General features: G+C 44.0%; 1 protein-coding gene across 2 annotated transcripts in view; it reads left to right on the top strand.

Annotated features, from left to right (window-relative positions):
* Positions 1 to 13,595, top strand: part of Thada (THADA armadillo repeat containing) — a 316,151-nt gene that overhangs the window by 262,724 nt on the left and 39,832 nt on the right. The window contains exons 32-36 of one of the 2 annotated variants that reach the window (XM_033763829.1): positions 861 to 1,240; positions 1,966 to 2,084; positions 2,884 to 2,956; positions 8,144 to 8,297; positions 10,924 to 11,055. In XM_033763829.1, coding sequence (XP_033619720.1) covers positions 861 to 1,240; positions 1,966 to 2,084; positions 2,884 to 2,956; positions 8,144 to 8,297; positions 10,924 to 11,055 — 858 coding nt within the window. Of the gene's footprint in view, positions 1 to 860; positions 1,241 to 1,965; positions 2,085 to 2,883; positions 2,957 to 6,757; positions 7,277 to 8,143; positions 8,298 to 10,923; positions 11,056 to 13,595 lie in introns of those variants that run through there. The other variant, XM_033763831.1, reaches the window with a different exon arrangement.

The following is a 13,595-nucleotide window of genomic DNA, read 5'->3' as shown; positions in this document are numbered from 1 at the left end:
GAAAAAAAAAAAAAAAAAAACAACTCTGAAGTTATTTCCAAAAAGAACTTGTCTCTAATCCTAGTGTAACAAATATATATGATGCTTGGTATTTAATAATTTTGTTCATATGGTAAATTGCAAAACATGGAATAATGATGGAGAATTATTATATATTATAAATGGAAGTAACACTACTAAAAACAAAGTAGTACAAATATAATGGTCTTTTGTTTCTGAAGACTATTAATATGCTAGAGCCGTGTAAAAATAGTAATAAAAGTGAGGTATTTTGTGGAAAACTTTGGGGGTAAGGTTAGGGCTGGAATCTGTACATTATGATGGGGTAAACGCTGCAGCAGCTTCAAGTGCTGTGTTCTCAAGGCAAGTGGGAAGCACAGATGAGGCTCATCCAAAGGCATGCAGCTGCACTAGTGAGAGAAGCTGAACCCATTACCTGGGGAGGGAGTAGGGGTGGTTCCCTGGAGACGCCAGCGAGTGCAGTCAGTGTAATCAGAGGTTGGTGGAGCTGTCGCTGGGCACCTCAGAATGCAAAAGTAGGCCAGTGAGTGCAAACTCCAAAAATAATTTGGATAATTAGACCTGCTAATTGAATAAGCTGTCTCGTGAGCACCAGGTTAGTGTGCTGTAGAGGAATTTGAGCCCCAAAGGAAGCTTGTTCTTCTGGTCACATTTGAGGCTTGGTGATTCAGGAGGTCATGAGTTCACGTTTTCTGGTGGTAATACCTTCATCCCTCTTGTGGGGTCTGAATTATTGACTCAATAATTGTTTCTAGGCCTGGAAAACCTCAGTGTGCTAGTCACTTACTGTGTTGAGTGATTACCTCTTGCCTTTTTTTTTTTTTTTTTTTGCTTTCTAGTTCTGGAGAGACTTGGCTTCTGGGAGGAAGTCAGAGGGATTGTCTCAGGATCAGAGCTGATAACAGGACTCCCCTGTACGTTTAAGGTACCAGGCCTGCCCCAGTACCTCGAGAGCCTCACCAAACTAGCCATCGCTGCAGTGTGGGCAGTGCTAGCCAAGGCCAGAGAGCAGACAAGGGATGTGCCCATCACCTTCTCACAGCTGCTGGGCTCTTCCTTTCCTGAAGTGCGTTTGCTCACCCTAGAAGCCCTATTGGAAAGGTTCTCAGCAGGATCCTCTCAATTGGGCGAGCAGGGACTTTCATATTTGCTGCACAATATGGGAGAAGACTTCCTGAAGTTGGCCATGAAGGAAAGCCACCCGGAGTGTCTCTGCAAGGTAAAGTCTGCTGGACTGATGGTCCACTTCCACTCCCAACATCAGGAAGGCAAGATAAGGTTTGGGCTCTCTGAGGGCAACAAACTTGGCATCTGAAGGATAAAGATCCTCATTGTATGGTTCTTGGGCTGGCTTCATGCATAGAAGGGCAAGGACACTAAGAAGAACTGCTGCTGATGGTGGCACTGATAGCAGAGATGAACAAAATTCAGAACTAGCCATTCTTAGGATGTTTAAGAAACAGACCAATGGTGGCTGGGGATTTAGCTCAGTGGTTCCACCACCTGCCTTGCAAGTACAAGGTTCCCAAGTTCAAAACAAAAAGGTCCCAAAACCAAAGAAACAGATCACTGAACATTAGCCATAGAGTGTTTCAGAAGTCATCTTGCTGACATGCCTGTTTGGGGGCAGATGGTCACCAGGGAAGTGTAGTCAAAAGGAAAGGGCACTGGCCTAGAAACCTGGGCATGTAGCTTCAATTAAAGGTCATTAGGTTCCCTTAAGTTGGTCATTACTGTGCCCTGACTCAGTCTATTAGAGACATTATGGGGGAATAAATCAGTGGGAGCCTTTTGAAAGAAAGACTCCCTTGTCAGTACAAGTGGTTGTTATTTACCACCTGGAGACTTCTCCCTGAGTATTTATATATATGCTCTCTCTGTCTCTGTTTCTGTCTCTCTTTCTTCCTCACCCTTTCTCTCCTGCCCTGGATTTGTCTCACACAGATACTAAGGATTCTCCATTGCATGGACCCCAGTGAATGGCTTCCCCTCACAGAGCGCTGTATCCATCTAACCCCCAAGGAGTTTTTGATCTGGACCATGGATATTGCTTCCAATGACAGGTTTGCCCCAGTGCTCCCTGTGCAGCATAGGTGGGATGTAGGTCTCATCAGTCATTGTGCAGAGAACCCTCTTACCATCCTGGCCTAAGAGCTCAAGTCCCGTATTCTTTCTACAGCTCAGCCTAGGAGCCAGCTATGTTGTAAACTCAAGCAATCGAATGATATTAGACCTTCACATTAGTAACCAAAAGGTAATTGTTTCTGGAGGCATTTGAGCAGCCAAGATATGGAGATTTATAGGGTTGGATTATAGGCTACCTGCAAAAAAGTCTATGTATAAAATATTTTTGATTTAATTTTGTGTGTGGGATGTCTTAGTTACTTTTCTTGTTGCTGAGACAAAATACCCAACACTCAAATTAAGGGAAGAAAAGTTTATTTCAGATCACAGTTTGTAGAGGTTTCAGTCCATACCTAGTTCCATGCCAGGGTGACATGGCAGAGGGGTATTGCAGAGGAGAAACAGTTCATGGCAGGCAGAAGGCAGCAAAAGCAGCAAGCAAAAAAGCAGCTATCAATGACAGCAACCCTCTTTTTTCCCTTATATTTGATCCGGGCTACACAGCCTTAGGGCAGGTAGCATTCACACCCAAGGTGGGTCTTCTCATTGTCCACACCCAGAACTATGCCAAACCATTCAGTGGATTAATTTGGTTAGTAATCACACACCATCACACACTCTTGATCCTGCCACCTCTGTAAAGCACCACTTAGGACCTCATGAGGCTTTGGGAAGATATATAAACACAAACCATAACTTCTGGGGGGTATGGGGGCGTTATTCCCTTTCTTTTTCCAGATCTGAAATCCAGGGTGTGGCTCTGAGACTTACCTCCAAAGTGATTGCCTACCACATGAAAACACATGAAGAGGTAAGACTGATTCTGTGCCTGTCCTGGAGCCTGGGCTTTGTGCTCTACTTACCCAGAAGGCGTCAATAAAAGTCACCTATTAGAGTTGAGTGAGGTTGTACATGCCTGTAACTTCAGCCACTTGAGAGGCTGAGGCAGGAGGAAGATCACAAGTTCAAGACCAGCTTGGGCAATTTAAAGTTTAAAAGGAAGGTAGGGATAAGGATGTAGCTCAATGATAGGGAACCCTTGAGTTTGATCCCCAGTACCATAAAAACAAAAAAAGTTAGGGCCAGGGATTTAGCTCAGTGGCAGCACACCTGCCACTGTTGTAACAACAACAACAAAAGTCAACTATCCTAAGCCAATAGAATCATTGTGACTTGTGTGTTTGCCTTGTATGAGAATATCGTTCAGACATGGTGGCCTATGCCTGAAAATCCCAGCACTTGAGAGGCTAAGGCAGGAAGATCACCAGAAGGTCAAAGCCAGCCTGGGCTACACAGTGAGTTTAAGGCCAGTCTGAACTACATGGAATATCATTAATGTTGACTTTCTACTATAGGAATAACTTGGGAAGACTTTTTGGAGCACCCCTCTGTTTTCTCTTATTCTGTGGAGTTTTGGTTAGAGTCCGTGAGGGTAACATGACCGTGCCCTAACACGCAAAGCTATTGTTCTTTACCCATTTTTGTAGATAGACTATCTATCTATCTATCTCTCTATCTATTTATTTATTTATTTATTGGCATTGGGGATCAAACTTGGGTCCTTTCACTTGTGAGACAGGCGGTGGTACCACTGAGCTAAATCCCCAGCCCCTGGACTCTATTTAAAGAGGAATAAGCGTATCAGTTCCCGGAATATTCAGAACTAGAACCTAGTGAACTGAGTAAGAAAATAAATGCACAACCTTAAATATTCACTCAGTGCATGACCCATCTGGCTCTTGATGGAGTCCCAGGTGTGCCTACCTATTCCCCTGTCCTTTGTGGGTAAGTGGAGGTAAAGTAAGCAAATCGACTTCCTGGGAAGATACTGTAAGACAAATACAGGCACTCTGAGATGCATACAAGAAAGATATGGTACCATTACAGAATAGTAAGTAGAAAGTGGTCAATACTGTAGTAAAATTGCATGTTTAAGGTTTTTTTATTTTTGTTTCTGGTTTGTTTGTTCATTCGTTGTGGCACAGAGGATTTTCAAGTAGCTGGGATTGCAGACATACACACTAGGTCAGGCTACATTGAAAGATCTCAATTGATTATGCATTCCACATTGAAAGTGCTAACATAATGAAAGAGCTCTTAAATAAACCTATCTCTGAGGTATTTACCGAAGATGAACACAGATCAGAGATACAGTCTAAGGAAAGACAGAGACCCTCAGATCATTACATTAAATTCTGTAGTGAGGCTGTGGGAGCTGAGGAGGGAGGAAGTATCTCAGAGCTGAAGAAAACTTTCCTTTATGTTTGGTACTGGAGATTGAACCCAGGGCCTTCACACTGAACCACATCCCCATCCCTTTTTTGTTTGTTTGTTTTTATTTTTGTTTTTTTTGTACCAGGATCAAACTCTGGCCCTTGTACTTCCAAGGCAGGTGCCAAAATCAATGAGCTAAATCCCCAGCCCTCCCCATCCTTTTTTGTATTTTGAGACAGGGTCTTGCTAAATCACTGAGTCACTCAGGCTGGGCTTGAATTTGTAACCCTCTTGCCTCACTGAGACCTTAGTGAGACTGGGTCTCAAAATTTTAAAATTTGAAAAAAAAATCGGGGGGGCAGGCAGGGGATTTAGCTTGGTAGTTCCACCGCCTGCCTGCCTTGCAAGTGAAAGGTCCTGAGTTCAATCCCCAGTACTAATAAATATATGTATTTGGCCATACATGGGTAACACACGCCTGTAAGTCTGTCACTCAAGAGGCTGAGGCAGGAGGATCACCATGAGTTCAGGGCCAGCCTGGACTACATAGGGAAGCCCTGTGTCAAAAAAACAAAAACAAAACTTAAAAAAACAACAACAACTTTAAAAAAAAAGAACTAGGAATGTAGCTCAGTGCGAAGGCCCTGGGTTCAATCCCTGGTGCACCCCCCAAAAAAAAAACTTGAATGAAGTGTTATTTAATGAAAATTGAAGAAGTTTTCTGGGAAGAGAAAAACTGACAAAAAAAAAACTGTACAGAAACACCTGAAAGAAGTTCCTAGGGAAACTTGGATTTCCTTAGGAGTTAGCATCTTTTCCAAGGTCTGTGATGCTTATCAGTTGAGTTGTCCGTAGGTGATCAAAAGAATCAGGAGCAGGCTGGGGATTGGTGCCACCGCCTGCCTCACAAGTGCAAGGTCCTGAATTCGATCCCCAGTACCAAAAAAAAAAAATCAAGAGGCACATTCTGAAGAGGTTCACTAAGTGGAGGAAATGTCTTGGTTTGTTGTCTTCTGCTGCCATAATAGAATTCCTAAGACTGGGTAGCTGAATAAAAAAGAAATGTATTTCTCATGGTTCTGGAGGTTTGTGAAGACCAACAGCACACATCAGTATGAATGAGGGCCTTCTTGCTGCCTTGAGGCATCACACAGCAAGAAAGCACGTGAGAAGGAAAGAGAGAGACAGAAAATGAGACTGAGACCTGGAAGAAGAGAGAGCTGGCTTTGATTACAGAGCCGCTCCCGCCATGACTAATTGACCCTGGAGATAATGACATTTATCCATCCAAGTCATGAGCACTCCACCCTCATGACCTAATCACCTCTCAGAGGTTTCATCTCCCATATAATATTGTCACAGCAGCAATTAAATTCTAACGTGCCTTTATGAGAGAACAAATGATAACAGGACATAAAGTACATCTGAAACAAACCCCCTTTCTAGAAAAAGAGGGTGGGAGTAAAAGATGGAAGCAATCCAAATGTCAGTCAGTTTAGAGTGGAATATTACTTAGCCATAAAATGTTATGTGGTACTGACTCATACTTACAGCGTGGATGAACCTTGAAAACCTTAATCTAAGTTAAAGAAGCCAGTCACAAAAGAGCATGTGGCACATGATCGCATTTGTATTACATGTCCAGACTAGGCAATCCATAGGGATAGAAAGGAGGCTGGTGGTTATTTAGGACCAAAGGAATGGGAAAATGGAGGCGTGATAGCTAAGTAGGTATAGTTTCTCTTTATGGTGATGAAGATGTTCTAAAGTTGTTTGTTGGAAGAGATGTAGGTAACATTTACTCTGATTTGAAAACTACTCAGTATGTACTTATGTTAAAACATCACATGTGATGTGCCCCATAAACATGAAGTTTTCGTCTATCAGTTAAAATTCTTTTTAAAAGTTTTTAAAGAGCAAGTTAGGCTTGGGGGTGTGGTTCAGAGGTAAAGAGCTTGCCTAGCGTGTGCAAGGCCCTGGGTTTGATTCTTAGCACTGCAAGGAAAAATAACGTAAATGATTTCCAAAACCATGTGAATAAAAATTATCTAAAACAAAGCAAGCTTAAGAAAATAAGCAAGGTATAAAATAATAATAAATTTGTGGTGACAGTTGCATAGACCAAAATCCAGTTACTTTTCCACTTTAAGTGGATGAATTATGTGGTATGTGCATTACATTTCAATAAAACTCTTACTTCTTAAAAGCAAAAACGGGTGTGTCTCACCCTGTTAGGATGCTGCTTTTAAATATGGAAATGAACTCATGCATTTTGTGGCTTGAACCAGATAGATGGAAGCTGTCCAGCATAGATGCAGTGGTTTGGCAGTGCTGGTCTAGGGCCTTCTCATCTGTGGTTCTGCAGTCCTCAACATGTGGCCTCTACTTGTGATCCCAGGGTTAGCTCCAGCTCCCATCATCTGTTTGCCCTGTTCAGCAAGCACGAGAGGGAAACCCAGGAGGCAGAGATCTTGGGCATCTCCTAAGGCACATCCCAGTGACAGCCCAGGTGAATGCATTCACATGCTGCTGCCCTGTGTGAGGGATGCTGGGAAATGTAGTCCTTAGCTGGGTGCCCAGAGACCCAGCCAAAAATCTTGGCTTCTATTAGTAAAGATACCAAGAAGATCTGGTTATTCTGGGCAAGTTATTTATAGTCTTCCCCACAAGTCTAGTCTTTATTGCAGCTGCCAAATACAAAGAGTGATCATAATATTTGAAGAGTGTTTACATTTTTAAAATTTATTATGGTCCATCTCAGAATACTCCCCCTTTTATCCCATCATTCTTACCACTTTCTGAAGCAGTTTTTGAAGTCTGCTTTTGAGAATGTCTTTATTAGGTGTAATCAAAAGCACAATGAAGGGCTGGGGATTTAGTTCAGTGGTTCCGGCACCTCCCTTGCAAGCACAAGTGCCCGAGTTCAATCCCTGGCGCCCCACACACACACAAAAAGTGCAATGCAGGGTTGGGGATTTAACTCAGTAGTTTCTCTGCCTTCCTTGCAAGCTCAAGGACCAGTTTGCTCCCCGGTACTGAAAAAAAACAGAAAAGTACAATTAACGCTGCTGCCAAGTGCCATCCAGCAGAAAAGCAGGCTTACAAAAAGACTAGTGAGTCTTCATCCACCTTATTCATCAGACCTGGCATTGTCCGACTTCTGGCTCTTCCCCAGAGTCAAAATGACCATGAAAGGTGAATGTTTTGAATGGCTTCAGGACATTGAGGCAGCCATGACAGCACAACTGAAGACACTCATGAAAGAGAACTTCTAGAACTGCTTCAGAAAGTTGCAAGAACAATGGGATAAGTGTGTTCAAAGCAAAGGGGGGTGGATTTTGAAGGGGATTAATAGCAGTGTGTCTTTTACTATAGTAAATTTTTTTAAATATTCACCTTTTTTTTTGTACCGGGAATTGAACTGGGGTCCGTGTGCTTATGAGGCAAGCAGCAGAACCACTGAGCTGAATCCCCGGCCCTCACCATATTTTTCAATCATTCCCATACACCAGTGTTGTGATAACCTGATATGCACAGAAAAGGCTCAGGGAGCTTGCTCTTTAGTTTAATAAATAGTTTAATAACCCTGTATTTCCAAAAGACAAGTCAGATGTTCCTCATGGGCCTTGTTTATTTCACCTAGTTGGGATAGAAAAGTAACTAAAACCTTCTTCCTGCCAAGGTAGAGCTGATTTGCAGGCATAGTTTGGTGTACCACCTCCCTCCTCTGTGTCAGCCCCTGATTGCATCTCAGGTCTATTGATAAGTACCTCTGTGCTTTCAGAACAGGGACTCGCTGGCCCCTCAGCTGAAGCGGTGGGTGCAGCTGGTCATCTTGTCCTGCAGAGACCATCTCCCCACAGAGTCTAGGCTGGCTGCTGCTGAGGTCCTCACCAGCGTCACACCCCTGGTCCTCACCAACCCCTGTCTAGTTCTTGGTAAGTGTGCTGAGGATAGAGCCTGTTGTACCAAACTCGCTAAACCAGTGGGGGCAAACCTATGGCTCGCATGCCACAGTAGGGTGTTTGTTACGATTGAAAGCTCTAAAAAGTTCACCATCCTTGCGCTAGGTGAGAAGGGAAGGTAAGAGCTGGTAGCATGCCCCGTGCCTTTACATCTTTCTCGTGGAGTCCTCTTTCAGTCTTACCCAAATAGCCTCTGTGGTTTTTCTGAAATATATATGTCATCATTTTAGCTTATGCCAAAAACCTTGGAAGAGGTTCCCTTTGCCTTGGGGATGGAATCCAAAGACTCTTTCACTCTGCTCATGACCCTTTCTGGTTCCTTGTGGCCAGCCCTCCCGCCTCATCATCCACCACTCCCAATACGGATCTGTGTGTCATCAGTAGGGAACAGTTCTCTAGAAGCAATCTACTGCTTCACTCACTTTTATTTGTCTTATAAGGCTCAGTCCATCCATCCCCTCTTCCAGGAAGCATGTTGCATTAATCTAGATAAGAAGTAAATGGGTCAGTCTGAAGCTGTGGCAATGAGGAAGAAGGGAGGACAGGCTCAGAGACACTGGGGAAGTGGCAGTCAGGACCTAACCCTGCCCTCTCCTGCCATGTTCAGCCCCATACTGCGACGCACTGGTTCTCTTCCCATCTGTCAATAGACTTCTGTGTTTTCTTTACCATTCCATTCCTCAAAAATAAGACATGATCCCTGCCCCCAAAGAACATTCAGTAGAGTTATGGAGAAAGATTTCTATAATAAAGGATTTTTTTTTTCTGTGGTGGGATCCAAATTTTAAGTATTGCAGTTCAGACTTTTGAAGTGTCTCCTATTCCTGTATCTCTCCGGAAAACATTCTCTTTGATATTCTTTCCCTTCTTTCTTCTTAGTAACTTCCCACCCAGTCAGAGATTGAGAGGGCACTTCCTTATCTAATATTGGAACTGGGGGAATAAGAGCAAAGGCTTACAAGCTTTGGTCAAGCCAGATGCAATGGCACACGCTTATAGTCCCAGCTCCTTGGGAGGCTGAGGCAGAAGGACCAGTTGAGCTCAGGAGTTTTAAGACCAGCTTGGGAAACATTGCAAGACCCAGTCTCACAACAAAACGACAAAACAATTCTTGGTCAGGCTTCTCCAGGAAGGCCATTTTGCAGCACATTTTCTGGGTGACTTTGACCACTCTAACTTAAGCTTATAACAGGAAAAATGTGTGTGGAATAACCTGGAATTCCCATGTAGAAATGAAAAGCTGTTGATTCATAATTAATTGCTAGTGCTGGCAGTAGCTTTATAGAAATGATAAAGGAAGTCAGATGTGGTGGTGCACACCTGAAATCTCAGCACACTTGGAGGCTGAGGCAGGAAGATCATAACCGAGTCTGAGCTATTTAGCAACTTAGTGAGATTCTGCCTCGAAATAAAAGGACCAGGGCTGTAGCTCAGTGCAATCCCAAGTAGTAGGGGTGAGAGTTATAATGAAGGAGATCAACTGTAACTGATGGTGCATGAAAACATGAAAAACAGATACTGAGTGACAGATGAGATCAAAGTGCACAGGGACTAGAGGAAATGGACGAAAGGGGAGAATTTGAGAGGTATAAATGACTGCGTTAAAAAAGGAAAACGCTGGACCGGAAATTTGGCTCAGTGGTTCTGCCACCTGCCTTGTTAGTACAAGGACCCAAATTTGATCCCCTGTAACCAAAAAGAAAATACTGAGAAAGAAAAGTAGGCAACTTTAGAGAGCAGATAAAAAGGATGAATTCTGAAAGACTGCATAAAATTTAAAGACAGTTCTGGGACAGGAAGGAAAGAGCAAAATGCCAAATGAAGCCTTTACTGTTCTTGGCTTGACCTAAGCACCGGTGGCGGCTAGCAGAGAAGGAAAATAGGCAAGGGTCACATGGGTGGGGTGCGAGGTGCTAGTTTGGGTGGTGCCCTACCACAGCCCTCCACTGAGATGGAGGCTCTCCCCTCTCTGCAAGCCTGAGCCCCCCTGCTGCGTGACAGGTGTCCCATCTGTGACGCCGCCCCCACCCCGTGCCACCGTGACATCCATTCCAAGTATAGCAGTCCCTTGTCATCTCCCCCGCCCCATTTTCGTTAGTGACTGCTAATGGGGTCTGTTCTAGACTCTGCATTCCTGTCTGTTACCCAGAGGCAGACGCTGTCTTCCTGTTTGTTACCTGCAGCAGCACTTAGCACAGGCCAACTAGCAGAGCCAGTGCTCATAGGTAACTGCAGCAGGTCATGGACCCCCATATACATGTTACCCAGGTTGGTGCCTTATTCCTGGACTCTTCCCCTTCTTTGATTTTTTGCCACTAAAGCATAACCTTGATTGATTCTTGGCTTTCAGAACTGAGAAGCTGACACTATCACTGTGGTCCCCACTGGGCCAGTTTCTGAAAAGCATAAAGTTTTCATGCTTGAGAACCATGACACCAGGAGAGCTGGGCCCAGGACCTTTTCTCAGCCAGTATCCAGAAATAGAGGAATGGCTGAGTTCACCCAGGGCTGCATCCAGTCCTACCACATGGACTTGAAGCAGGATCTATACCTGTTTATCAACCACACTCTGAGTGATTTGAATTCCTTTTGGTCTTAGACTTGCAGGACACACTTGCTCTCTGGAGATGTGTCCTGATCCTCCTACAGAGTGAAGAGCAAGCCGTACGAGATGCAGCCACGGAAACTGTGACGACTGCCCTGTCACAGGAAAACACCTGCCAGGCAACAGGTACCTTGTTTTCACCCTTTGCATCATGTTATTGCTCCAGGACAGGGATTGGTGGACCTTTCTATGAATAACCAGATAGTGAATGTTTCAGGTTTTGTTGGCCAGTCACTCTCTGTCCCAGCTCTGCCATTTTAGTGGGAGAACAGCCAAAAACAAAACAGTTGAGTATGGTGGTACATGACTCTAATCCCAGCTACTCAGAGATTGAGACAGGGATCACACAAGTTCTAGCCTAGCCTGGGCATCTTAGCAGGACCCTGTCTCAAAATAAAAAATGAAAACGGCTCTAAGGGCCGGGCATTTAGCTCAGTGGCACCACGTCCCTCATAAGCGCAAGGTCCTGAGTTCAATCCCACGTACCAAAAGGGGGGTGGGTCTAGATGCAGCTCAGTGATAGCGCACCCCTAGTTTCAAGCCCCAGTACCACAAAACAAAAAACAAAAACGGGTAAACAAATAGGCTAATGTGTTCCAATAAAACTATTTACAAGAATAGAAGACTTCGCAGATTTGATCTACTAGCCATAATTTGCTGGCAGACATCCTAGAGAAAAATTGTTTTCAAAAGTAGGAATTTAACAGACAGTGTTTGGTCTTTCATTAATTACATAGTCATCTGTTTTAAATAAGGCTAAATCTCGATTCTCTGTGTGGTTACATAACCCAAGAATAACACACATCCTTTTGTTCCTGCATGAGTGTTTGCCTGTGACAGAATCACGGCCATGTACAAGTTTGGCCATGTACATCCAGGTTTCTTGTCTTTGTGCCTTGGCTCTGTGTTTAGTAAGGACATTAAAACCCAGGAAAGCAGAGCCAAGGGTTCTGAACTCAGATCCACAGCCCTGGGTTGTGGGGCTGTCTTGTATGCTGCAGAAGGGAACCTACCTGAGAGTAAAAAATGTACTGCTAGAAGCAAAGGACAAGAAACAGGTGGAGCAGAAGCACAGTCACCCCACTGTCCAGTGGCCGTCTGGAGAGTGACAGTGTTGGTGGATGCCCCATGCCTAAGGATGGGTGTCCAGAGAGGCGTCCAGGTTGCCTGGCCCAGTGAGAAGGGAGAAAGCCATTCTGAGGCAGGCTCACAAGCTGAGCAAAGAAGTTCCCCACAGCAGACAGCCAGCTAGGAGACGAAGCAGCCAGCCAGTTTGTAACTGACTCAGAGGCCCCATCCCAGTGCTGGGGGTGGGGAAGGATGCTCACTGTGTCATTGCAAGGGCTGCACTCCTGGAGGGTCCCTGGCATGTGGGACTCTCTGGTATCTGAGTCCCCAGCCGTAATGCTCAGTCTGCTTTTAAGAAGGTAGTTTTGCACTGTCTGTAAGTGATTCTACTGCAGGACCAGGTTAGCCTCTCCTCGGGGGACACACGAACAGTGTTGTGGGGGATGTGCATGCCATGTTGTGCCCACCTCAGCCCCTCACCATTCTTCTCCATATTCAAAATTCTGCTCTTATCAGTGCATTCCTTTTTCTAATTGCTGGCTTTCCTCAAATGGATACTAGGAGCACCAGGCAAGTACTCAGTAAATTGTTAAGGAAATAGGGCTGGGGATTTAGCTCAGTGCTGCCACTGCCTGCCTTGCAAGCACAAGGTGACAAGTTCAATCTGCAGTACTAAAAAAAAAAAGTGTTAATGGAATATAATACTCAGTAGGTTTCCCCAAGGCCCTCTCCACCAAAGATGGGAAAGAGAATTTCATAGTGAGTTCACAGGTGGATATCTTCCCTTAATCTTCAATATATAGCCTTTGCCCTACTACTTTTATTTCTTTCAGAGGTTTTTGAAGTTCATTTTCAGTAAAAATGTATTACCATTGTCTCCCTTCTCCTATTTTTTATTTTTATTTTTTTAAGAATAGATATCACCTGGGCATGGTAGCACATGCCTGTAATCCCAGCATTCAGATGAATCGCCAGGAGTTCATGGCCAGCCTGGGTTACATAGTGAGTTTCATGCCAGCCTAAACTACATAGTATGACCATGTCTCAAAAAAAAGGGGTAGGGGGGTGAGATTTGGCTCACTGGTTCCGCCGTCTGCCTCCCAAGCACAAGGACCCTAGTTCGACCCCTGGTAACAAAAAAAAAAAAAAAAAACTAAATAGAAATCAATAATTCTAGAGTGAGTGCTATCTGCATGTAAAACTCGCCATGTGACGCCTCTAAAAGAATTTAAAAATGTAAAATCTTGCTTATCTCGTTTTGTATTCCTCATCTTGGTTCCTAAAAGAGTGAAATGTGAAAAGGGAAGAAATTCTATAACAACTAAATGCAGTTTAGTTGGCCTAGATTCAGCACTGGTGGAGGAAAGCCCTACAGGAAACTATTAGAACCACCAGCCATATTGGAATGGTGTCTATAGATTGGAATTGATATGACTTTTCCTGAATTTGATAATTGTACTGTGGCTTTGTAAGAGTATAGTTTTTATTCTTAGGGAGTACACAATGAACTATTAAAGGCAAAGAGACACACACCTGAAACTTACTTTCTGTGATTCAGAAAAAAAAAAGCTATGGGTGCATGTAAATGTTAAACACAA

This window comes from Fukomys damarensis, unplaced genomic scaffold, assembly GCF_012274545.1.
Source record: "Fukomys damarensis isolate Sample0158 unplaced genomic scaffold, DMR_v1.0_HiC HiC_scaffold_2, whole genome shotgun sequence".
Taxonomy (NCBI): domain Eukaryota; kingdom Metazoa; phylum Chordata; class Mammalia; order Rodentia; family Bathyergidae; genus Fukomys; species Fukomys damarensis.
The sequence above is the reverse complement of the archived record's forward strand: the minus strand, read 5'-3'. Positions and strand labels throughout refer to the sequence as shown.